Here is a 27,956-nt window from a genome sequence, read left to right as displayed (position 1 = left end):
ACACACACACACACACCATTTCAACTGAGAAAATTTTTAATTATTGTATTTTCATTTTTATTTATCAGAATATATAAATATATATATAATATATAATAGTAAACATTTCAGCATTACAGGTAGTTTTCAGTTTCTAGATGAAACACATTCCAACTGTAATATGAACGAAAATAAAAATTCATATATTAAGACTGGTTCGTAATGAGAACCTAGAATTATTAGAGTTTATAATTATGTTTCATCCACCTTTATTTTTCACTACTACTATAAACTAGGGTAATTTTGAAGAAATTATTTTAACAGAAAAATATTTTTTTAATAAATGAAAAAGGTGGTGGTGAATATCAAATTTAAGATACTGAAGATCATCAGCATTACATTCATATAAGCTTCTGTTTTAGATTCCACACTGTTAAATTTAAACATAAAGGAAAAGAACAATTTTAAATAACACATCTCTATTAGTAAAATATGAAAAAGAAAATTGTATAAAACGAAAAGAAAGCAATAAAAAAGAAAATAATATATAAATCACACAAACAACAAACACTTTGTACTAAAATATAAACTATTTTACATAAAGTTGAAAAAATAACACAAATATAAAAAAAAAATTAAAGATATATTACTGAATGCATAAAACTGTCAGTATAAATAGTGTAATGAACTAACAATTAATTTAGGAATCTAGTAACCAGAAAGGAACAGAATGCAGATATACTTTTGGGCAAAATAACTTGAATAAATTTTATATATATATAAAAGCATCACACACAAATACATATATATTACATAAAAACAGTAACAGAAGATTAACGTACTATTGCATAATTTTAAACAACTATATTATCTTAAACAAATTAAAACAAGAAAATAATGTCCATTGATAATCAACATTTGATATAAAAATAAAATAAACAATTTGAAGGGTCTCAAAACATTCTTTAATTGAATGAAATTTTTAACTAAAAGGTGTTAAAACAGATTACCAACTTATCTACATTTTCAATATAAAAATACAAATAAAAAAAAAAAAATTAACCATAACCATGTCCTGAAACTATATGAAAATAAATCAAATAATATTAGGAAAAACCATCAAAGAATGTTTTATATTAAATTGATGACCAAGAAGTGATATATTAAAAATGTACTCATGAGATGATAGAATTTTAAGTGTAACAAAATACTATTACATTTTAGTTATGTTACTTAAAATGTCTTAAGTAGAGATTTCTACTGTATTCAAAATTACTTCTTTCCACAAGATTTTAACTTCACATTTTTAACCTATAATGGAATGAATATATTTTATACTAAAAATAAGTACATTTTACTGCCACTAATTACATTTTTCTTACTAAAATTAAAACTGGAATTTTAACATCTGGAATGAATGAGTACAAAGAATAAATGTGCTTAAATTAATGATTCATAAATGACTATATTTTTAAGTATTTTCTCAAAAAAAAAATACATCTTTTTTACCAGATTTAAAAAGTGAACCTATGACATGAAATAGGAGCCTGCAGTCATTTCAATGAGACCAGAATTTTATTGTACAACCTCAGAGATTGTTTGTTCCTGAGCTGATACAGATTAAATATTTATACAGAAAACTCTTTAGTATTAACTTCAGACCAATCTATCCTTTAGTAATACCTAAACACAACAGTATAAAAAACTCAGTATATAATAAAAAATAATTAAAAAGCTATTCAAAGAATTTTTTCCTCCATTTAACACATTCATCCATCCGTGATTAATGTTGTAATCGCTATTCAGCAAGCTGTGGCTGCTGTAAAATTACGATATGTTCAACAATTCTTCCACTCAGTTGATGATTTGTGAATGTATGAATGCTGTTTATGACATCATTTGTGTCAAAACGGCATTGTTTCTGATCCAAATTTCAAAGGAAGTTTTCATTCTCATTCTTCCTTTCAGAAAATTAAACAGAAAGAGAAACAGAGATAAAATAATAATTTGTTTGTCAGCTTAAAAAATATATTGGAATATCATTTATAGTTATTTTAAAATGATGAAATAGAACTAAGTGGCAAAAGTAGTGTGTCAAATTTTGATAATAAAATAAATAAATTCAAGTTTTTGAAAGCAAATCGCTTTAAATAAGGGAACAAGCAATGAATTTCTGAGATAAAATTTTAATATCAGATGGATACTGAATGTGTTAGATAGGTTCTCTTTCATAATTAAGATAATTTTTTCCTACACATATAAAAAAAAGAACTCAAGTTAAACAATGAATAACAAAATAATCACAGCATATATCACATCACTTATAATAATTTATATAAAACTTAATATAGTTTTATATTATTTTGTTTTATTAAATGATAATTACTATTATTATAAAAAAAATTAATTAATATAAACAAATATACATTATAACTTACATTGTATAAGAAAAGCAATATAAACCAAATTTCTTACAAGTTCAAAATAAATAAGAAAATAATTTTCATCCTGACTAAATTTGCTTTAAATAAGAAATTTAGAAAGATAATTCAAACAAGTCACAGTTTACTATGTTCAAATAAATATGCATATATGAAAGCGCACATATAAAAATGAAATTTTTGTGGATAAAATTTTTTATTGAAGTTTAATGCAAAATCCTAGAACAAAGCTGGAAAACAAATTAAATATAGAATTACAAAATGTATTTATTGACAGTTTTTCATATACAATATGTTACAAGTATGATGCATTCATTGACTTTAAATGGTGTACAACAGGAATATTTAACCCTGTAAATGTCCATTAAAAAATTAAGAAATTAATTATACATTAATCAAGATTACAAATCTAAAAAAAAAGATATGTTAATATTTGGATACAACAGTATCCTTGCTGACCTTAACGTCATAGATCTAATGCATTATAATATTATAGCAAAATGTCAAAATTTCTAATATTTTTACTATAATCCTCAAAATATTTTGAAACATAAATATAGCAAGGTTACTAGACATTTAAACAATTTGCTTAGTTTTCTTTAACGAGGTATTTCTATTAGTCTGTTTGTAATTTAAGACTTTATCTAGGAGATTTTGTTTTATAAATTAACTTAAAAATAATTACAATTATAAAAAATAATAATTTTTTCAAGATAGATTTACATAATAATTTGTTTTTTTTGGTGAATTACTGTACTATACTTAACAAACAATCTTCTACGCCCTCTTAAACTTCTGCGTAGACAAGTTTTATTTTAATAAAATAATAATGCTGATAAATACATTTTAATAATGCACAATTTCAAACACAAATAAACTGAAAATAAGAGAACAGAACAGGCATTTATCTTCTTTTTTTTGTAATTGATGAAATGATTTCAATTACAGCACTAAATTGGATAGATGCATTACTTATGTTTTATCATGTTTTTTAATGAACAGCTATTATTATTTATTATTATTATTAAAACAAATTATAATTAATAACTGCAATTAGTACATTTTTTTCATATCATTCTACAAGTAAATAAATAAATAGCTTAAACATAATGGATGCATTGGCTATTGGCTACATATTGATAACTGTGTAGAAACTAGGAAGATAACATTTCATAGCTGGAAAATGTGCTATTTTTACATTTTGAATATGAATTAATTTGCTAAATCAAACAAATGTCAAGCAGTCTGTAAATAACACATTGTTCCTACATAAAGTATTGTTAATTTACATGGACCGACACAATAATTGTATTTTACAACTAAATACATAAATAATCTACATTGACATAATCTTATTTAGATTCTGTGTAATGATCACACTTAGTTATTATTAATAAATTAATTAAAAATATACCTTATTTACAGTGACTATTATTCTATATTTCATGTGTTTAAGCACATTTTATTGACAACAATAAAAATTATGATTAAGAACATAGAAAAGGCAATCTTTCAGTCAAATCCAATTAAGAACAATTTTTAATAGACAACTGAAAGAGCATTATTACTTTTTTTTGTTTTATCTGTAACTTTTAATATTTTCTATAATAAAAATATTATGTATTATTGTTGTAACTGAGAAGGTAGAATACTGTATAGAAGTCCTTTAACAAGAAAGGTCGAGCAATAATCAGTATTATAATGGTAAATTTTTAATTAATTTATTTATGCTGTTAAGATGAATTTTAATAAAATATTTATCACACACACACAAAACTTAACTAATTACTGTGTTTTGATGGATTATGTCATATTATATGTTTATCATGTTCACTAACATTTATATTGTTTTTTAATAAATTTTTACTGAATAATTATGTAACAAAGAATTTACAAAAATGGAAGATTTTTACAGCATCTAATGCAGTTACCTGGATCGTGAATGGAAAATACTACATGGAGTTCATAAATATTGCTGTGATGAGTGTCTACATATAATTCTGCAACTAATTACATAAAGTTTCATCAACCTTACATCAGTTTTAAAGATGTATTTTACAACAGAGATCCATATATAATTTCCTGTAATTAAATTACAAAATTAAATTAATAATTTGTAAAACAACAAATAAAATAATACTGCTAACATGTTTTGGTATAGCATATCACTCTGTTATAGAATAGAGACAATTTATATATATATAATACATTATTTTAAAATGTAAGAGGTATATAAATTTATTACTTGACACTATCTTTCTCTGTCTTTCTTATTGATGTGAAACATTTAAAGCATCCAAAATACAAGAGACTTTAGTCAAGAGAAGTTTATCATAAATAATAAAAGAATATGACCAATTATTTATAAAATTGTAAGTGCGTTTTTTGCATAGTTATTTTATCATTTTCTAAGACAAAAATGGCTCTAAATACTAATTTGGCAACTTCATCTATTATTCTCAGTTTACTCTTGTCCTTCTCAATTTTGTAACTAGACTGGATGTGTTTTGACATTCAATCCATCACAACTAACTAATGTAACTAACTGATGTGGGGAATGAAAAAGTGTGTATCTTCATCGCATAATGGAATGGCACTACTTAGCGATTATACATGTAGACTAATTCACTAATTTGTCTTTCCAAATCACCTTAGTTTTGTCACAAATGAAGCAAACCTGATTATGTAAATGCTATCACCTCTTACTTTATAGTCATGAAGCTCTAAATTTATAATTTAAAAAAATTTAAATGAAATAACAATTGATTTTTCCTAAGTTAAATGATCTACAGAAAATTATTTGTTTTAGTCATCTTTATGTCTATCACTTTGTTAGGCATTTCATGGTCCTTGATAAACCACAGATGCTCAAAGTAGCAAATGGTCAGTACATATTCATTTGCAACCTCACCAGTTTGTTCTGACAATTTCACCTTCTATAATTCCTTTCTAAATGATCCATGAAAACTTTTAAGTTTTTGTAAATGAATTCACAATTAGTTTCACAAAGTACAGGTTTACACATCTCAACTAGTTTTTGTAAACATCATTTTAAAAAGTTCTATTAGTCCAATCCAATTCTTGCTAGTGGATTTTTAACCAAACAAGGATGTTTCCTATACTCCATAAGAATTTTTTTTATCAACAGTAGACTTCAATAACTTTAACAACAATAAATTAAATTTAAAAAAACTGACTCAGGAGTTAACTATAAAAATAATTTTAAAGATTATATTTTCAAAAAGTGGTTCAAAACTGAAAAATCTATAAATGACAAGACAAAAGACTTCAGAGTTAATTTTATAAATGCCAGGACAAATTATTAGAAAAAGAATCTCTTTACATGTACATGATTTATACATATTTTATATTGTCTCCATTTACGTAATAGATTTTCATGTCACATATGTGTTGTTACCTACGATTTAAACAGAATCCCTCAAAATAATCATGAAAAAAGATCTGCATGATTAAGTCACAACTGAAGCTGCTAGTCATCTGGAATGTTATTAAATGAACAGTATTTTCTACACACACTCGTCATTTCCCATGACAAAAACAGCTAAAAGAACATATGTCTAAACCCAACTTATGTTTGGCTCAGTGAAGAAGACAACAGAAAACCACTTCATTCCTGACTTTCCTGAGCAAGCTCAGCACAGGCTGCTTGTTAACTTGGAAAATCATAATGCCTATTTCCAGAGTGACTTGTACCTCATGTCAGGTTGTCTCAAACTTTGTTTAGTAATGCTTATCAGATATACGTTATTCTGATAAAGAAAAATCACATTTAACCAGTCAAAAGTACAAAGATCATCCGGAAAGTAAAAGCCTTTTGAGTGTAACAAATAAAAATGAAGTAATTATGACAAACTGTAAGGAAAAAAATAATTACATGTTTAGATTGAAGACCTCTCTTGGACTGAGCTAATATAATAGAGAACTATCCGACTTCGCATCACTGGTAAGCAGGGGTCACCTACATGAGCATTATGAGCAACTTTCTTTATGTTACTTGTATTATATAATGCTTCATAAGAGCGCTACCACTAAGTATGCATAAAATAAAATATGCACTCTCTCAACATCCCTGTAGCTGTTGACCTCTTACAAAATTACTAAACCCTCAAAGTTATTTTTATGAATGCAGTATCCATCCTACTTAAGTTTAAAATTGTCACTACTTTTTAACTCTGATACAATACTCCTACTGATGAAATCATCATATTCTCTTAAGATTGGTGCCCTACTTTTTCTTAAAACCAAAAATACTGTGTTGTATTTCTTCTAGATAAATTCTTGGCTCTATAATAAAGTAGTACTGAATGTTACAACTCACATTAATCTCTATTTGTAAGTATTTATGTTTACGTTAATATTTTATTTTATTTTTTTTTAGAAAAAAGTTTTTTTGTAAAGAAAATTGTATTATATATTACATTTTTTCTTTGGAAGTGCTGTTGCATTCATAGTGATCACTATGAATGCGTACTGATAATGTTACTAATCAATGCAATGAAAAAATAATGATCACTACAAAAGTGCTTATGAAGAAAAAAGTGAATAAAGACAAATTAAATTCATTAAACCCTAACAGATGTAGCAAATTGGAGTTAATAACAAAACTAAGACTGTTGATATGATTTAAAACACTTTTGTCAACTTCCAGGCAAAATTAAATCTTAATCATCCCAAAAATCTACAAAAAGATTAACTTAAAATGTATCAAAAATTTATGTTTCTAGCACAAGAAAAGGTGTTTTAAAAAAACTATCAGACTAATTATAATGCGATAAACTTAGGTGAAGGATATGTAATATGGAAATATCTCTGGAGCAGTTTTAATTTTTGCTATTACCTACCATCCATTTAAACTAAAGCCATTTTATTTCAGCCATATGACAACTAGACTCTGGGAGAACTTGGGAAGAGGTAGACTCTTTTTAAATGCTGATAAAAAGCACTTTTGCAGGGACAATATTTAATACCTTCCACTCAAATGTCAATAACTGCCTACTGATGCTGTCAAATGGGGTGTAGTCTTCTCTACACATGTTGGTCAGCTCTGCCAGCAAATCCTGCTTCCATGAGTCCTTGTCATGACACCTGAGGAAGTATCGTATTACCTGAGGGTGAGGAGATGAGAGTTATCATTATGTAGCAGAATGGAAGGGAGAGAAAAGGAAATCTAAAAGTGAGGAACTTTTAGACTACATTTCACCAAGACAACATAGATTGAATGTATTATTCAAATATGTACTTAAGGGATCTTCTAACCATTTTATGATGGGGACCATTATCAGCAATGCTATTTGAAACTGTGCTGATTATTAGCTCTGATATTCTTTGTATCAGTTCCGATTTAAAATAGTTTCAATAACTCAAAAATTAATTTTTAGTAATACTGATATGTTATCAAGCTTCAACGTGCTGTTGAATGAATATATTTACCTTACAAATATTGATTCAATTATTTTTCAAAGACTCCTTTTCCCTCTCGCCTGCATCAATAATAACCATGTTACAGCAAGCAACATAACCATGTATTAATGATATTAAGCTCTTCAAGATTGCAAAAGGAGCTGTCCCATAACAAATTGCTTCAAATAGGCTCACATTGCTTACTGTAAAAGAATGAAATAAAAATATTATCAAATAACTATATATATTAAAAAAAAAATCAACTGTGCAGAAACAAAAAAAAATTAACATGATGTACAATATGGCTTTATAATATCCAATCATATTGGCAGTTTAATTGTTTTAAAACTAGTATAACTCTGATTGAAACAATTCCAGCAAACATGATCACTCACATAATGTGAGTGATCACACATTATAAATAAATAACTACCTATACTAAAAACATATAACAAATTTGGAAATCAGTGGAAACTGTTAATTACAACACAAATATTAAAAACTAACTTTGAGATTAATGAACACCTATAAACTCACCACTTTAAGGCAGCATTTCTCAATCTGGAGGTTACAAAATTAGCCTACAACGTTATAATAAATAATGAAATCATTTTATAAGAAAAAAAACATTTATTACAAACACTATTTACATTTATAAGTACACATGTAAAGAGAATAAGTTAACGAGATAGTTGCATTTGTTTTTCATTTAAAAGTATCCATTTGTGGATCTATGTTAGAAACACAAAAGCCAATTGTTTTTAAGTGATAAGAGACGATTCCTATATTTAGTTTTTAGTCCAACCATAGACAAAAAACCCTTTTCACAAAGGCAAGACATGGTGAAAGGAATTAATATTTACAATGCTTCTATGACTAAATTTCCATATTCACTTCGAAGAGCAAGGCAAAACATCTAAATCTTCAGATGTGAATTGTAGTTGTAACATTTCATTGAAAGACATTTCAATGAGCTGTGAATCTCAACTAGTAACTTAGCAGATGCAACATGTTTTTCATTAAATGGATTCACTACCCATCTCTTCGAGAAAGTATTTTTTATCGTCAAGGACGATACACCACCAACTGAATCTTTAGTTCATGCAAATGTATATTCATGCTCTCCAAACTGTGGTAAATAATACTGTCTTCATCCAAATTTTTCTCAATATAATCGGAAATGAGTGGAAACATATCAAGGTTTTTACTTCGATATGTCATTAATAAAATGTTTTTGTTGCATCATTGTAAATTCACATTCAAGTTGTTTAAATGCGAAAATACATCAGCTAAGTAAACTTTTTTTTGGAAAAATATTATTAATTCATCTCGCAATTCCAATAACTGAGTTAACACTTTCCCCTGCAATAACCATTTTACTTTTGTATAGAAAAAAGAGAATTTTTCTTTTCACCCACTTCATCACATAGTCTACTAAACAGCCTATTCTGTAATGACTTAATAAAATTAACCATTTTTACAAAGAATTTGTTACGAGATTTTCTCGCATATTTTTTGTGGTAAGAGCAAGTGAAGGAAGCAGTGTATCCATTTCGCCCTTGGTATAAGACGATCTTTTAATTGTTTCAGAAATTCATTGTTCTTTCCTGTTGCCTTTGCACATCACTACATATTGCAATACATTTTGCCCAATCTGTATTTTTAGTAGCTTCATTAAACACATCAAAAAGACATTGTGTCCTGTTGCATTACCAGGTATTAATTTACAAAACAACATTTTTTTCTTTGACTGATCTGTCCCTAATGCATTAATATCTCACAAAACAGAAGAACTGAGAATGTTTGCTGCATCTGTTGATTCATCAAATTGAATCCTAAAAATAAAAAAATTCACTTGAACTCACTTGCTGAATTATCTGATCGTGAACATCAGCAGCCATATCATCAATTTGCCTTGATACTAAGCAGAATTTTTTCAATTTTTTTTATTTGTTCCACGCCTATTAATACACTACCCATATCAATTGCAGTAGCCAATAAGAGGTTTTCTGCAACTGTATGGGGTTTGGACAACTTACCTATTCTTAATGCTACAAGATACGATGCTTCAAGTATACTTTTATCAGTATGGCTGGATTTAAAAATAGAAGCTTGCCGATTTCTCAAAGTATGTAATTTTTTTCGACAAATTCCAAAGGTTTGTTTTTATGTTCTGGATATTTAGTTTTAACTAAATATTAATTTTTTTTTTTTGTCTTCAGTCATTTGACTGGTTTGATGCAGCTCTCCAAGATTCCCTATCTAGTGCTAGTCGTTTCATTTCAGTATACCCTCTACATCCTACATCCCCAACAATTTGTTTTACATACTCCAAACGTGGCCTGCCTACACAATTTTTCCCTTCTACCTGTCCTTCCAATATTAAAGCGACTATTCCAGGATGCCTTAGTATGTGGCCTATAAGTCTGTCTCTTCTTTTAACTATATTTTTCCAAATGCTTCTTTCTTCATCTATTTGCCGCAATACCTCTTCATTTGTCACTTTATCCGCCCATCTGATTTTTAACATTCTCCTATAGCACCACATTTCAAAAGCTTCTAATCTTTTCTTCTCAGATACTCCGATTGTCCAAGTTTCACTTCCATATAAAGCGACACTCCAAACATACACTTTCAAAAATCTTTTCCTGACATTTAAATTAATTTTTGATGTAAACAAATTATATTTCTTACTGAAGGCTCGTTTAACTTGTGCTATTCGGCATTTTATATCGCTCCTGCTTCGTCCATGTTTAGTAATTTTACTTCCCAAATAACAAAATTCTTCTACCTCCATAATCTTTTCTCCTCCTATTTTCACATTCAGCGGTCCATCTTTGTTATTTCTACTACATTTCATTACTTTTGTTTTGTTCTTGTTTATTTTCATGCGATAGTTCTTGCGTAGGACTTCATCTATGCCGTTCATTGTTTCTTCTAAATCCTTTTTACTCTCGGCTAGAATTACTATATCATCAGCAAATCGTAGCATCTTTATCTTTTCACCTTGTACTGTTACTCCGAATCTAAATTGTTCTTTAACATCATTAACTGCTAGTTCCATGTAAAGATTAAAAAGTAACGGAGATAGGGAACATCCTTGTCGGACTCCCTTTCTTATTAGGGCTTCTTTCTTATGTTCTTCAATTGTTATTGTTGCTGTTTGGTTCCTGTACATGTTAGCAATTGTTCTTCTATCTCTGTATTTGAACCCTAATTTTTTTAAAATGCTGAACATTTTATTCCAGTCTACGTTATCAAAAGCCTTTTCTAGGTCTATAAACGCCAAGTATGTTGGTTTGTTTTTCTTTAATCTTCCTTCTACTATTAATCTGAGCCCTAAAATTGCTTCCCTTGTCCCTATACTTTTCCTGAAACCAAATTGGTCTTCTCCTAACACTTCTTCCACTCTCCTCTCAATTCTTCTGTATAAAATTCTAGTTAAGATTTTTGATGCATGACTAGTTAAACTAATTGTTCTGTATTCTTCACATTTATCTGCCCCTGCTTTCTTTGGTATCATAACTATAACACTTTTTTTGAAGTCTGATGGAAATTCCCCATTTTCATAAATATTACACACCAGTTTGTATAATCTATCAATCGCTTCCTCACCTGCACTGCGCAGTAATTCTACAGGTATTCCGTCTATTCCAGGAGCCTTTCTGCCATTTAAATCTTTTAATGCTCTCTTAAATTCAGATCTCAGTATTGTTTCTCCCATTTCGTCCTCCCCAACTTCCTCTTCTTCCTCTATAACACCATTTTCTAATTCATTTCCTCCGTATAACTCTTCAATATATTCCACCCATCTATCGACTTTACCTTTCGTATTATATATTGGTGTACCATCTTTGTTTAACACATTATTAGATTTTAATTTATGTACCCCAAAATTTTCCTTAACTTTCCTGTATGCTCCATCTATTTTACCAATGTTCATTTCTCTTTCCACTTCTGAACACTTTTCTTTAATCCACTCTTCTTTCACCAGTTTGCACTTCCTGTTTATAGCATTTCTTAATTTCTGATAGTTCCTTTTACTTTCTTCATCACTAGTATTCTTATATTTTCTACGTTCATCCATCAGCTGCAATATATTGTCTGAAACCCAAGGTTTTCTACCGGTTCTCTTTATTCCGCCTAAGTTTGCTTCTGCTGATTTAAGAATTTCCTTTTTAACATTCTCCCATTCTTCTTCTACATTTTCTACCTTATCTTTTTTACTCAGACCTCTTGCGATGTCCTCCTCAAAAATCTTCTTTACCTCCTCTTCCTCAAGCTTCTCTAAATTCCACCGATTCATCTGACACCTTTTCTTCAGGTTTTTAAACCCCAATCTACATTTCATTATCACCAAATTATGGTCGCTATCAATGTCTGCTCCAGGGTAAGTTTTGCAGTCAACGAGTTGATTTCTAAATCTTTGCTTAACCATGATATAATCTATCTGATACCTTCCAGTATCGCCTAGCTTTTTCCAAGTGTATATTCTTCTATTATGATTTTTAAATTGGGTGTTGGCAATTACTAAATTATACTTTGTGCAAAATTCTATAAGTCGGTCCCCTAAATATTAATTATTAAATATTATATTATATTAAATATTAATTAAAAAAAAATTAATTTTGATGGCTAAACAGATGGCTTTTATCGGAGAGGACTTGAAAGCAAACAATGCATGGTGGCTTTCCATTCAATGAGGTAAACCCATAATTTAAATAACTGTCATTATTCAGTCTTGCCTTTTACCAACTGATTCACTGGTTATAGATGACTCCGCTTTTTCAGAAATTTATCCATTTTGCATAAGAATCTATTAAAAAAAAAAACCAATTACACTGTTTGATCATGCATTAAAAAACTGAAACCTCAGTTATTATTATTTTCAATGAAATTATGCTTTTAAAAACTTAAGGCAAAAGTGCATGTTTTGCATTCAAAACAAAACTGCAATCCCTTATGCCTCTTTCATACTGCTGAGAGCATGATGTGTTCAAACATATTATATGCATGTTTGAACATGACGCTCTCTCAGTGAAAATTATGCAAGTAGACCAAATTACAAGGAACATGAACACATCAAGTTGGAACCTGTTAGAACCTTTTCATGTTTGTATACTTCACATATGTATGTTCATACCCCTTTTATTTATCATGATAATTTTAATCCTAATAGTTTTTAAAAATAAAATATAAAAACAATATAAATATAATACCATATTTAAGATTTCTATGATTATGCAAGTTTAAGTACAACAAACATAACATTATGAACAGTGTGCCTCTGATAACCCACTTTTATCTTCCATCGCCATTATCCCAAAAAAATCTGCCTATTAGATTACAGTATCTCGGTTTAATGATATTAATACTCTCAGTCTGATAATCTTGCCCTGATATAAATATTCACAAGTATAATATAAAAATAATTAATGACTTGGTACTATATATAGCTTTTTCATCTTTTTAATAAAAAAATTGTGAGGTCATCAGTCACTGGCAAATAGTAACAGTATGTAGTCAAAAAACATTCAGTCCTGGTTATCTTTGGTGTTTAAGGAAAACCCAGTTTATTAAAGCTGTTAACATTTATTTTTAATCTACATCCTTTGATTTTCAGGATGCTATTGCCTCAGGTGTCTTAGATGTAGCAAATCATCGGGCTGAAATGTGATGCAGTTTGATATCATATCCACCACACCCTATAGCATAATTTATGTATTTATTATACTCCATCAGAGTACTCAATTAAAAATAAATAAAGTTTTCAAAAAATAAAAACTTAACCACCAAACACAGCAACAGAAAAACCTAAAAAAAACTAATACAAATAGTGAACTTTTATGGGACTGCATCATCAGTTTGTATACAATTCTATAATAAATAACAAAAAATAAAAACTTAAAAATTTAGAAAACAAACATATTAACAACCACAAACTTTATAATAACAACACAACTACATTGCCATTTCTCAAAACAAGTTTTATGAAAATCAATGAATTCAACTGAGCAGTAAAAAATTTCAAGAATATATTCTTACTTTAATAAAATCTTATTTTATAATGAACTGCATTTATGGAAGTACATCCATTAAAAAATTATTTTTTTAAATTTGTGAGCTGATATAATAAAATAAAAAATTAAAATAACATGTTTCTTTGTCAAGAGCTCACATGCAATTAAATTATCAGAATTTTTTGTATCGTTTAACAACACAGCAAGAGTAAGATTTCTTATCCTTTATCTGCTAATCTGAACAAACCGTTCCCTCTTATAATCTGCTAGAGAACTCATTACATTAACTTGTTTACTTTAAAATTTATGAATAAAGTAATTTTCTAATTGTTCTGATTCAATAGTATCATCATTTATTTACAAAATAACCATAACCCATTCTGTTTTCTTTCAGTAATGAACACAATTATTTAAAAAACAAAATAAAAATAATTATTATAAGAAAAATCTAACAGTAAATAAACTTACTTATCGGTCCCTTAGTGAAATGCAGCAAATACAATGAAGCGTAAAAAGCTTCATTACAAGCGCACATGAAAAACAGTACCAATTTACTTGTGTAATAGATTCTCATTACTGGATTTCCTGATAAGTCAATAAATTTATGGCTTCTTTTACCTTGAAGTGTTACTCTAAAAACAAAAAAGTACAATTCAAAAAATTAAAATTTTCATTAGATGATTGTAATATCAAGCAACCCCAGATTGCTCAGTCTTATTAGAACAATGACAACTACTAACCAAGTAATAACACAGATGGTATTAATAGTTGGCAAATATAATAAGCCAGTTTATACAAGTGGAATTTTCTTAGAAGTTCAAATAAGAGATGGAGGAGTAGTTTTGAAAAATAATATTAAAAATAGCGAATAACAAAAATTATGAAAATTGGGCAAATGACTATTCTAACAAAGTAATTATATAAAAAAAGAGTATATTCATAAACTGTTATACGCACAGAGAATTCATTAAAGATATCCATATGAAGTGACAGTCACTCAATACTGTAAATCCTTTGGTGGTCCCTGCAATCGACTTTGTAATTTGAGAATCGTGGCATTCTGACATTATGAGCATGTTCTACAACACTCCTGCTGATATATATTTGAAATGGGTTTTCTACATCCTGCAACGCTTGTGCACCTTCAATGTCCACTACTGCTCTACTCATAATGTTACACATCATACTCGCTTCAGCTAGCAGCATCTATTGATTATTGCACAGCATTCTCAATTGATTTCAATTCAAACTGTTACTCCAAGAAAGCATTTTTATCAAACCAATCAGATACAAAATTCAATCATTTTGAACAACTATCAAGTAAAAACTAAAAAAAAAAAAATATATTAAAATCTTTCTCTTTAAATTTTACAAGCTTTCATTTTCCTTTTTATCTAAAATCCATCAATATGCTTGCTACAGAACATTAGTGCTGCATGCTACCAAGTTTTATCACCTGGAAAAAATATAGGAAGATACTTTTTAAACAGACCTCATCCATATATATATATATAAAATGGATGAGGTCTGTTTAAAACACACACACATATATGTGTGTGTGTTTTATGTATTTAAAAAACAGAAGCTTAATTAAAATTTTATGATAGGGGCAAAACCCATTTAAAAGTTCAAAAAAAGTTTATTCAACAAAAAAAACACGGACATACCTACATAAAAACAAAAGACAGAATCTAATAAATAAAAAAATAAAAAAAACATGTATTGTGCTGTAATATGAATGTAAAAACAACTGGTAAAAAAAAAGTAAACATTATTAATAGAACAATTTTTATAATGCTGAAAATATTAATCTGATGTTGAATGATGAAAAAACTCTAATCTATTAAAAGCTGTTTATATATTTAATATACAAGAAGTTATATCTAAAGTAAAGACCTTTTCATTGTAAAAAAGTTTATTCTGAAAACTTTATAAATTATTATTTTTATTTCTCTTAAACTACATACCTTATACTACTTCTCTATATAATCGACACAGGAATTAAGACATTTCTTGTAGCGATACACCAGCTTCAATATACCCTCATCATATTCTTCTGTTGCTGGTCCATTTAGCCACTGATTAACAGCATTTTTAAGTTCGTCACCTGCGAATTGCTTACTATTCAAAAATTCTTTCAATTTTCCAAACAAATAGTAATAGAAGGAGCTAAGTCTGGACTATATAGTGGGTGATCATAAATCTCCCATCCAAATGTTCTCAGTAAATCACGTGTCGGACCAGCAACATGTGGACGTGCATTATCGTGCAGCAGGATGATGCTGTTAGTCAGCTGCCCACGTTGCCAATTTTGAATGGCGTGCTGTAACTTATGTAGAGTTTCACAGTAGGTTTCTGCATTATAGTCGTTTTACATGGCATGAAATCAATCAGCAGTAAGCCAAACCAATCCCAAAAGACTGTAGCCATCAGTTTGAGTACAAATGGGTGTGGCTTGACCTTTGTTGGTTTGGTTGGTGATTGTGGATGACGTCATTCACTTGACTGCCATTTTCTCTCTGGCGAGTAATATGAAACCCATGTTTCATTGCTAGTAAAAATTGAATTAAGAAACTTATCACTTTTTTCTGTGTAGTGTATCAAAAATTCCAAAGCAAATCCCATTTGGATTTTTTTGTGATGTTCCATAAGGACGTGCACAAACCTTTCTGAAGCCTAAATGATCATGAACAATGCGACCAATAACAGCTCTTGAAGCATCAGGAAAAAGAAGGGCCAGATCAGAAATCATAGAGTGACGAACTTTTCTGATTTCATTATCGATGCGTTTCAACAAGTCCTTGGTGATTATTGAGGGTCTCCCTAAACATTCTTCATCATGCACATTAATTCTGCTATTTCTAAACCTTTCATATCATTTTCGGATGTTTCTTTCATTCATTACATTATCACCATATACATTAACCAATTGCCTATGAATTTCAGTCAGCTTAATGTTGTGATGGTTTAAAAAACATATGACTCCATGTATTTCACAGTTGGTGACAACATCGATTTTCCTATTCATTCTATAATGTAATAACTCACACATAATCAAAGATAGTACAACATGACAACTTACAGACAACAATGCAGTGTGTATGTTACTAGTATGACCATGAATAACACAGGTTCGCCAACCTTAAGGAGAGAAATTTCCCAGCGGTCTTTACTTTAGAGATATCCTTCATGTATTTAAAATAAGAGAGTTTGCAGAACTGAATGGGAAATGCTAATGAAGAAAGTCAAAAGAAAGAAATTTTAATTTATGAAATTAAGAAAACATAGATACAATTTTATAGACGGTATAAAATAAACAAATAGTTAAATAAGACAAATATTTTAAAGAGAACAAAATATGCACTAACATTCAACAAAAACTGTGGTATTGATTTACAACATTCGTAAATCATGTACATGATTAACAGAATTGAAACAACTTTGTTACACATACTGTATGACTACTCAGCACAGAATGTCTTAAATATGCTAAGGAATCACAAGAATATTCAGTATAACTTCAATGATTTAATTGATTAGAAAAACCACAGTAAAAATAACTGAAAAGGCAATTAACCATCCAGTATATAAAAAAAAACTTAAATGACAACTCGTGTAATTTACATAAATATTTACATATATAGTTAAATATCTTTTCTTACGAGTGAAAATAGATCCAATGGCAAGCAATGTCAATCACGATACTCAGTTGAAAGAAAAACATATACTTTGGATAGAAGTAGCAAAGTGTTACGCAAAGACCAGCTGTCCCACAACGATCTGTAAGCTGATCCAGCATCGCCCCGAACTTAGTACCTTAATGAAAAAAAAAAAATTAATACTTTCCTTTTTAAAAATATGAACACACTTTCAAGTGTGACATTGTTTGCATCTTTTTTTCTTTACAAATGATTATAAAATAACTATTATTATTGAAACGATGATAACTGATAATATTAGCTTTGTAAATTATGATTTTACACATACCATTTTACTTGAACAAAAATTAGTGAAAATAAGAGAACAAAAGAACCAGCAAAATAATCATTTCTGCTTTATGGTATAACATGTCACCCCAGAAATAGATGAGAAATTTCTATTGATGAAATTATAATCACAGAAAGTTCAATTAAAAATAATGCGATCTAATAGAGCACAATAGAGTCAATGGCTGAGCTGATGCTGATAAAACATTTTTTTGTTAATACATCTTTCAAAAAGTAACTGCAATGTGTTTTAGTATAAATTACTTAACGATATATATCAACTAAACTATAAAATGAAATAAATCATCACAGTTATTTCTGACTTAGGTGTTTTTTAACTTGAGCAAAAAATGTCCTTGTGCAAATATATTAAAAACTATCTTTTGGATATTGATTATCTGGTTAGATAATCAATCTTACCTACTTATTTCTCTTCTTTTTTTTAAATGGGGCTGACTACTTCGTAACAAATTTTATGATTTAAACAATTATTTAAAACAAATTTAAATTTAATAAATGAAAATAGTTTTAATATTGATATAAGCTCTATAAAATGGTATAATCTCTTTCACTCGGTTGTGAATAACTTAAAGTTTATCTATAAAGGATTCATTATTAAATGTTATAAATGCATGACCAAAACAATTCTTACTAGTAGACTGTAATTGAAGAGAAATAATCTCATTTTCTGACTGCTTATGCAAATGTCACTGGCTAACCTATGCTACCATCTCTATGCAAATGAAAAGGATTTTGATTTCTTAGTGGATGAGAAACATATAGAACCCAAAAAAAACTAGAGAAACTAAATGTAAGTAATTTGTAAAATACCAGAACTAATTACAAAAAAACCATAACTCCCTTGGACCAGATGATAGTAAAACTATAATGTTATAATAATCTATCCTAATTACGAAAAACTACAAGTCCATCTAGCAGCGTGAAGGAAAAGTTAGATAAAATACGTTAAGGACCGTTATGTTAATATTTAGAAGAAACAGTTCAGACTCAATTAAAAGGATCATGACTACATTTTTTATGAGACATTAGCCAGATAAAAACCATTCTGACTGACTTCAAATAGCATTTATAGGTCAGTTTGACTTCAACAAGCTAAACAATGCCAGCATGTCAAAAATCATGTTTAAGAAACTTGAATCTGTTCCTTAATTATCTTTTTAATTTCAAAGTGAAAAACAGTTTTTATTGAATCACATAATAAGTTGTTCAACACAAAATAATTGTTACTAATGTGCACCATCCAATTCTTTTCCTCATTGTTGGTCTCTTTTTCCATATTCAAGGTTCTATTGATGAAGTTCTGATCTTGACAGATACGACGCAGAGACTTGAGAAGCCAAATGCTTTGTTGGTATGATCTGGTAGGAGTTAGCTGACTGTGTACATGCCCAGGGACTCTGATTCTTATTCAGCAGCTGCACAATAAACCTAATGGCACGAGTAAAGCCAGATCTCATAATTCTTAATAAAATATAAATTCAATAAACCAAACTAAATATCAGTAGTGATAGGACACATGACTGTAGAGTAGCTGTAGACTTGAATTAAGAAACAATGTTGAAAAAAAGAAATTAATCATAACTGCTCAGAAATATGTTTTTTCAGTCTCATTACAAATAAAGAATACATAAAGTGACAGTTAACATTTCACAATAAACATATTATCAGTAAAAAGAACACAGTTTCACTTTCAGCAAACTGAAACTTGAGCTGTGAACTTGTGTACTGTCAAAATGACATTTAAATTAAGTGAAGGAGGACCTTCATTTTAGAATGTGTTCATGAAGTAAACATTCAGTGACACCAGACACAAAAAAGGAGCCTGTTTCTAAATTTGCATAAAAAGAAATGTGGTGTTTCAAATACAGATAGAAAGAGAATTACACATAGCAACATCATGATTATACTGTATTTGGATAGCAACAACATAAATATAGTTGGAGATATAATAACTTCTTCACTAGAATAGTGATATAAGAAATCTTATTAATGAGAAGAAATAACCTACATTTTGCTGATAAGACAACCAAAAATGATAAGCTGATTTTAATGCGAGTCTTATCAGTTTTTGGTTTATTTACTTTTGCATTTTCTAAAAATAAAATTTAATTTTCCTCAAGTTCATCTTAAAATGTTATAGGAAAGGATAAAAGAAAATGTTTGAGCTACTCGGAGCTCGAGTCATTTTTATTGATCTTTAAAAAAAAAATCAAGTACCTGATACAGATTTTACAGACTATTTATTTAATCTTACTAAAATTTCAAATTCTTATCTTAATTATTTTATAAAGTGTTATTTTTCTGAAAACATTATTTCTTTATTTTTATTTTTTCTGTAAGACACACAATGATATTTGAAGATATGTCACACTGGTTTAAACTTAGGGAAAAAAATAGATAACTTTATTGGTTACTTATTTTCAAATAATTTTACTTTATTATAATTTTTATAGTCTAATTTGTCTAGGTTTCAAAACACATCTGAAAGAAGCAATGGCAAAGAAATGTTTTTAGACAGACTCATTTCATTCCTTTGTGTTTGGTGTACTGTACATACAAAGTTGTCAAACTGATCTCCATTGTTTTATACTTTGCCCTCCATAAATCATGACAAATACTCAACAACTGTAATTACATCGATCTACACTGACTCTGCTGATAATAAAAAAATTACAGCAGTTTTAGTGTTTAAAACTGTTATAGTTTTTGTAGTTCATAACATAAAAGTTTACGATATAGTATTTATGATATAATAGCTTTCATTACAGAAACTAAAATTTTATGAAACTCTTAAAATCGGACAATCTGTTTTTCCAGTATAAAGCTGAACTTTATTCTGTACATTTACTGAATAGATTTAATATACTAAAATTGACAAGGATGCTGAACACAAGTTAAGTGTAGAACAACATATTTATTTTATAAAACAATGTATTTATTAATGTAACATGTGCATGTGTTTTTTAGAAAAACATATATAGAAAGAAAGGTGTGAATATTACTTAATGAACTATCATATATAGGAATACATAATATATCATATTTGTAAGCTTCAAAGAAGCAATTTCATGTGGAAACTGTTTCATATACAAAATTAGATGAAAATGATAATGAAGTAACTACTGATTCATTAGAGGTCAGTACCTGTTATCTTTTGAAGTGATAAGGCATCAGAAAAATCCAGTGCAGTGTCTTAAAAAAAAATTAAAACCTTCATAGCAATACTAAAACTCCTGTTTAGTTTGAAATACTTGTTGCTATCAATAGTTAACAAACAAAGGTGCTATCAGTGGTAATTAGAGAAGAAAATAATGCAAATCCAAGATACATACACTTCATGAATGCAAATCCAACCCATTATATGGTTCTGAAGTAAAAAATATTTCTGTTTAAAATTGATATAAAAGATGTGATTGGTGGAGTGCAAGAAAAGGACTGTATAGATTCTCCTTAATTAAATATTGGGGAAAGTGAGTGTGGTAGCAACGACAGGGGAAATTTAATTCTTTAAGAAATGTTTATTTAGATAATTTCACAGGTATAAGAGGAAAACACAGAAAAATTATTAAAGTAGGTAAAACTGATCTAACTATGATTTAACAATGGGAAAAATGATATCTACTAATACTACTGCTAACTGCTAAATTTGTGCATTAACCAGGTCTTTAAAATTTGTTAAAAAGAGATGAAACTGGATAATCAACAACAACCATAGATGAACCCAACAGAATAAAATTAATAGATAGTCTTATTTAAATTTAATTTATCTCTAGATGAAAATAACATGGGATAAAATATGGTAAGTTAATTGATATGAGTTTTAAGAAATGCAACTATCAATCAATTTGGATGTCAGTGAAAATGACTTTGAAATGGTGAAACTGAAAATTTACATTCAGATGGCAAAGAAATGATGAATATAAAGTCAGTGAAAAATGCTGTTGAAATATTTCAAAACAATAAGATATAAGATTCTTAATTATTTACTAATTTTACTGATAAATATATTTATCCTATTTGGTGAAAGTGCTGTTTAATTTGATAAACAAAAGTACAATTTTATTTTATAAATGTATTTTTTCTTTCTTCTTTAGCCAAGTTATACGTCAACCGTATGTGAATAAATTCTGTATAATTTCTAAGAAATATTTCAACATTTCATTAACTTAAACACAATTATCTTTACTTTTTTTATTCTTCATCAACATGTTATAATCAGTTCAATCAAAAACCATGAAGAAAACAATCCCTTCTATTTAACATGAATTTCTTAAAATCAATTAGTGTTCTTATGAAAGCAATTAATTGTGCTAAAGAAGCAATCTCTATTGTAAGTAAAAAAAAAAGAAAGAAAAAAACAATATAAAAAGGGTTCAAAGTACAATATGCAATTTTTAATCTGAAATTCAATAATAAAAACAAAATTTGTGGTCATTATTAGTCATAAATATTACGTTATAATATAAACAAATATGCTATGTGTTTTTTTTCAAGTCAGAATACTTATACTCACTTTGGTTGAAACATCGGGCAGCATAACCATCAAATGCATCAAGAAGTCCACTAATAATATAACACCAGGAAGACACAATATAATTATATGGCATAAAGTAAAATGATATAATCATCAATATTATTCTTGCATAACCTAAAAAGATTAAAATCCAAATAATTACAAAAAATAAAAACAAAAAAAATTAATCCTGAGTCTGCAAGTATTATTTTTCTTTCTATCCAAAAAAAATATTGAAGATAAGTAATTTATAAAAATAATGGCAATAAGAATAACTGAAAGAAATGGCATTAGTATAAGCCAAAAACACATAACCTACCATATACTAAAAATAAAATGAAAGTAAAACTTTTTCCTGCTCTAGTAATAATTTATTCTTCAAGATGTTCTTGTTTTTAAATTGTTGTTACAAAAATATTCAAAGATATTTATTCTATTTTAATTAAAATATTCTTCATTATTATTTGAAACATTACCAAAGGACGGTCTTGAATATTTAATGTGAGGTAAGAGTGAGCCATCCCTCTTAAATTATAATTATTGCTGACTGCATTGCACTTTTTTACTTTCTTTTGCCTGTTTAGGCTCCTGGAATTACTGTTCAGGTATTACTTCAGAGAATGATATGTATGAGTGTAAATGAAGTGTAGTCTTGTACAGTCTCAGTCCAACCATTCCTGAAACGTGTGGTCAATTGAAACCCAACCACCAAAGAACACCAGTATCCATCTCTCGACTTCCAAATCAGCTGATTTGGGAAGACGCGTTCACCTCTAGACCAACTCAGTGGATTAAGACTGCATTGCATTGTCTTGAATTTTACTAGTAGTTGTAGAACCCTTTATATTTTTGCTATTTACAATAAATCTCATGAGGAATGAAAATCACAAAAATTCAAAATAATTTATAAAACATAAGTGTTATTGGGCAAATTACATCAGTGAGTATGGTACTAAAAACATTTTACAAATAACAATTGGAGGAAAGGTTTTAAAATTAGTTTCTCTTGTGACTAAAGGAATTTAATGTTATGTTCCATTAACTTTAAGTCATATTAAATTAAATAAGAGAAATATCCAGAAAAAAAAATGTTTGAACATAGCACTCATGAGGATCATTTTTGACCAGTGATGCAAAATCAGATAGTTTCCTTTTGGAGTAGTTCAGTCTGAGCAAGTTCTGCACCTGTAAATATTGTGTTATTGTTTTCCAAAGTGTTTAAAAATTGAAAATCCCATAAATATGAAATTGCTCGATTTTTAAAAGAAAGAAAATGTTTGCCCCATAGAAATTCATAGACAAATAACAGAACTGTATGGTGATTGAGGTTATGAATGAATCAAGTGTAAGAAAAATGGTTTAACATATCTAGGAAAGGAAGTAAAATTCATAATGAGTATCATTTAGGGTGACCCTTTTTTGTAACTTGAGAAATTTAAAAGATTGTAAACGAAATTTGTAAGAATAAATTATTACTCATCGATGGATTACATAAATCATTTCTTTAGAGTGTAAAATATCTTCACATGTAATTGTTGGTAAACATCTTGGGTACAGAAACATTTTGCGTCATAAGGGCTCTCTAAAACTACCTGGGGAGAAGGAAAAGCAGATGGGAGTGATATTGACATTTCTTGACTAATATAAGAAAGAGAGAAATTAATCCCATAGTCATATTGTTGTTAGGGGTGAAACAGATCTGTCATAAAACTACTGTAAGTTAATACCAATCAACAGAGTGGCATTACTTGGGAACTCCTTCCACAATTATGAAAAAGGAAATTCAAAGAGTACAAGAAAAGTTATGTAGAAAATTCTTGGGACTGGTCATCTTTTACTTATAGATTTCAAGCTGAGTGGAATGACTACAAATTTTCGAGCTTACTATGAAACACTTTACAGCAGTATGAAGTAAACAATTACAGTACATTGTCAAGTGGCATTACTTTGTATCAAAATAACACTCATCTATAACAAGTCTGTTAGTGCTTCAAACATTTTTCTGGGAAATATTTGAAAATCTATTTAGTTAATTAAAAAATGTTTACTTCTACCATAAAAAATTTTAACAGAGATCATAGACATACTTATCTATATTTTTAGTATGTTTATTGTATTATTTACAAAATAGCATGTTTCTTTATAAAAACAGAATGAGAAAAGACTATGTAGGTAGAAAAATTGTTATTCGGGAAACAGAATTACTAAAGATGGACGAAGCAGGAGCGATATAAAATGCCGAATTAGCACAGGCAAAACAAGCTTTCAATGAGAAATATAATTTGCTAACATCAAAAATTAATTTAAACATTAGGAAAACATTTTTGAAACTATATCATCAGAGCGTAGATTTATGTGGAAGTGAAACTTGGATGATCAGATTACCTGAGAAGAAAAGATTAGAAGCTTTTGAAATGTGGTGCTAAGGGAGAATTTAAAAAATCAAATGGATGGATAAAGTGACAAATGAAGAGATTTGGGGGCAAATTGATGAAGAAAGAAGCATTTGGAAAAACTTAGCTAAAAGAGGAGACAGACTTATAGGCCACATCTTAACGGCATCCTGGAATAGTTGGTTTGATATTGGAGACACAGGTAGATGGGAGAAATTGTCCAGGCAGGCAATGTTTGGAATACGAAAAACAAATTGTTAGAGATGTAGGATGTGTACCGAAATGAAATGACTAGCATTAAATAGAGAAGCTTGGAGAACTGCAACAAACCACTCAAATGACTGAAGACAAAAAAAATAAACTGTATTCTTTGTATTTTAACTGTGCCTTTGATTTAATTTCCACAAAACATTCTGATGAAGAAAATATTTTAAAAGAGAAATTTAATATAGAGGAAAGAATAAAGCACAAAATGGAAAATATATTTTTTATAAACAAAGAAAGTTTTCAGTATCAGATAAATATTTTTAAATTATTACTAGTTTTAAATTGATTAATACTAAACATTTTCTAATTTCTGGATTATCCTTTTAAATCAATTAATTATAATAACAATTGTAAGAATAATACAAATTTATAGAAACACTAAAAAAGAAAATTAAGGTTAATAAAACAAAGTTCTAAAAGGTTCTGTATACTTTGTAATAAAAACAATCAAACAACTTCTATTACTATGAATAACATTACAGGTAAGATATTACAAACAAAATAGTTCCTATCATAATTTCACAATACAAAAAAAATAATGATAGGAAATATGAAATTATTATAGGAACTATTTTGTTTTCAACTACAATTTTACATTTTGTAAGTCTAATACAAAAATATTAACAAAATACTATTAGTAAGTGTTGCAGGACAACCTGCAGTTGAGAAACTAATACTAGTTTACATGCGTTTGCATTAGTTTGTTTAAAATACATTTAATTTTATAACCCTTTTCAGTGTATTATAAACTATGATAGACTATAACAGACAAATATCTATCATACCATCTTTTTGAAAATTATCTTTGGAGTGTACTGAAAACTGGAATAACAAAATGCATAAAGAAAATTTTTCCGCAAACTGATGGTAAATGATCAAGGATCATTGTCAACTTATTATGCAGTTACTATCACATTATTTAGCATTCATAGTACACTACTTTACAGAGAACTTTCATCAGGTACTTCATGTATCAAAAAGAAGGCAATCAGTATAATGAAATCCACAGATAGTAAAAGACATATTTTTTCACATATGATAATTACGAGTTATTTTTCCATATAATTTTTACAAAGTCATTGACTTTTGACATACAAAGGGCCAATGGAACATTTTTTAATAAGTAATGTTTTTCATAATATTGATGAATCTGCTGCTTTTGTTTAAAGCAATAATACATACTAAATTTGATAAATTAATATAAAATAATTTTACGTATTGAAAGACAAATAAAATTAGTATTAATGCTTCAAAAAATTAGAATAAAACTACTTTCATTGTACATTTTAATAAAAGAAAACAATTTGATTAATTTTTTCAGTGATTTTTCTTTTTGAGAGCAAGTGATAAAAAATATTTTCTGTAAACATTATCATTATAATTGAAAGTACAATTTTATGGTTAACACATGATGACTAATATATTTTTCAATAACACAAGCAAAAATGTAAAAGTAATTTGCATTACTTTTAACTATTGCAGTACTACTGTTCAGAGATAGAATTGAAAAAATATAATTAGTGATATTCTTTGTAAACAATTATAAATCTTACCTATAAGGTTCGGAATGAACAGAAATATATTTTCAGTCATTTTCAAAGTCAAAATTTCTCAGAGAACTTTTAAACTTCTGAAATAAAAAAGGAAAAAAGTAAAATTCATTTTTAATATATCAATATTTAATCTTAAATACAAATAAGTATATTACATAGAAGTTATAATTGTATAACTAAAAAGGTTGCCTAACTTAAATGTACATGGGCAGGAAATTAAACTATTTGTCAAAAACTTCTAATTTTGTGATTTCAATGATTTTTTGCATTCTACTGATTGAAAATTGTGACAATTTTATTTTTCCAATCCGTCCGGTGAAATATTCCATAAGTGAATATTTCACATTTAATAATAATAATAGTAAATATACTTTGATAATAATGCTGTGATATTTTAATACGATATATTGTTGACTAAAAGAAACATTTATTTGATAAAAAAATATGTAAACATTACATATAAATATACTTCAACTTAAATCTTATATTTTCAGTCTACTATCACAACATATGAACAACAATTAAATTTACCCATAATACAATGCGAGTTATACTAATACAACAAATAGTATTCACAATTTAAATAACCTGTGGTATATTAAATACAAAAATAAATTAATAATTTATTAAGAAGTTTCATTGGTGTTACTTGTAAAAACAAACAATATATGAACACATACTGTTAGAAAATCAATAAATCAAATAAAAGTAAGGTTAAAACTACACAATAATTATGTACTCAAAACCCAACACAATTAAAAAAAACCGTATTTAGTATCCATCCAAAATAAGAAATATTACTTTCTAACAATTTAATTAACTGCGATTAAGGCACTGAATTTTTCATCACTTAATGGACCCATCATGTAAGCTTACATTATGTTATAAGAGACCAATTTTTTCGTAAATCCAAATCGACGTTTTCCTGTTAATTAAATAGAATTTATTTACTGACTTAAATTTTCCGCTTTTTTTGTTCGTGAACGTATACTAAATGAAAACATTTACAAATGACGTCACAATTTCATAGATTGACAGACGGTAATTCACCCCTGAATAAAGGCTTAACGATGAAATTGATTAAATAAACTGAAAATAATTTAACATAATAAAGAAAAATCTATAAACAAAATTTAACGCACAATAATAAAACTAAACCATTTCTAAGAGTTTTAGAAAATTAGAAGTAAATTATTAAAAAATTAAGCAGTTCCTTACCTTCCTTTAGCAATTTTGAACGGCCATCTTCTGACTGAAATTTATTTGTAAACTGTATAAGCCATTATAATAATGTTTTTCATATCTGAACTGTCAATATCGGTATTATCAACTGTGAGATTAAGGTTTCAAGTAATGCCTGCT

At 28.1% G+C, this 27,956-nt stretch overlaps 1 protein-coding gene across 2 annotated transcripts; it reads right to left on the bottom strand.

Moving 5' to 3' along the window:
- On the bottom strand, nt 1–27,945 carry Pis (phosphatidylinositol synthase). 2 transcript variants are annotated; one of them, XR_012756146.1, is made up of 8 exons: nt 27,813–27,945; nt 26,595–26,671; nt 22,382–22,516; nt 17,524–17,677; nt 14,330–14,493; nt 7,872–8,044; nt 4,352–4,502; nt 1–2,650 (listed from the first exon to the last, which is right to left on the bottom strand). XR_012756146.1 is itself a non-coding variant. In XM_075363664.1 (7 exons), the coding sequence occupies exons 2-6, from the start codon at nt 26,632–26,634 to the stop codon at nt 7,887–7,889; spliced, it is 651 nt and encodes a 216-aa protein (XP_075219779.1). In that variant the 5' UTR covers nt 26,635–26,671; nt 27,813–27,945; the 3' UTR covers nt 1–4,502; nt 7,872–7,886. The 2 variants fall into 2 exon arrangements, 1 of the variants encoding a protein (XP_075219779.1); XM_075363664.1 differs by having other exon boundaries at nt 1–4,502.
- Between the last annotated feature and the right edge of the window lie 11 nt (nt 27,946–27,956).

Source organism: Lycorma delicatula, chromosome 4, assembly GCF_047948215.1.
Source record: "Lycorma delicatula isolate Av1 chromosome 4, ASM4794821v1, whole genome shotgun sequence".
Lineage (NCBI taxonomy): Eukaryota > Metazoa > Arthropoda > Insecta > Hemiptera > Fulgoridae > Lycorma > Lycorma delicatula.
This window is presented reverse-complemented; position numbering and strand designations above follow the sequence as displayed.

Coding starts and splice junctions, on each gene's coding strand:
- Pis (XM_075363664.1), bottom strand. CDS start 26,634: ATGACTGAAAATATATTTCTGTTCATTCCGAACCTTATAG. Junction 17,678..22,381: donor TGCCCGATGTTTCAACCAAA/GTGAGTATAAGT, acceptor TTTTTCATTAAG/GTACTAAGTTCGGGGCGATG. Junction 14,494..17,523: donor CATTGGATCTATTTTCACTC/GTAAGAAAAGAT, acceptor TTTTGTTTTTAG/AGTAACACTTCAAGGTAAAA.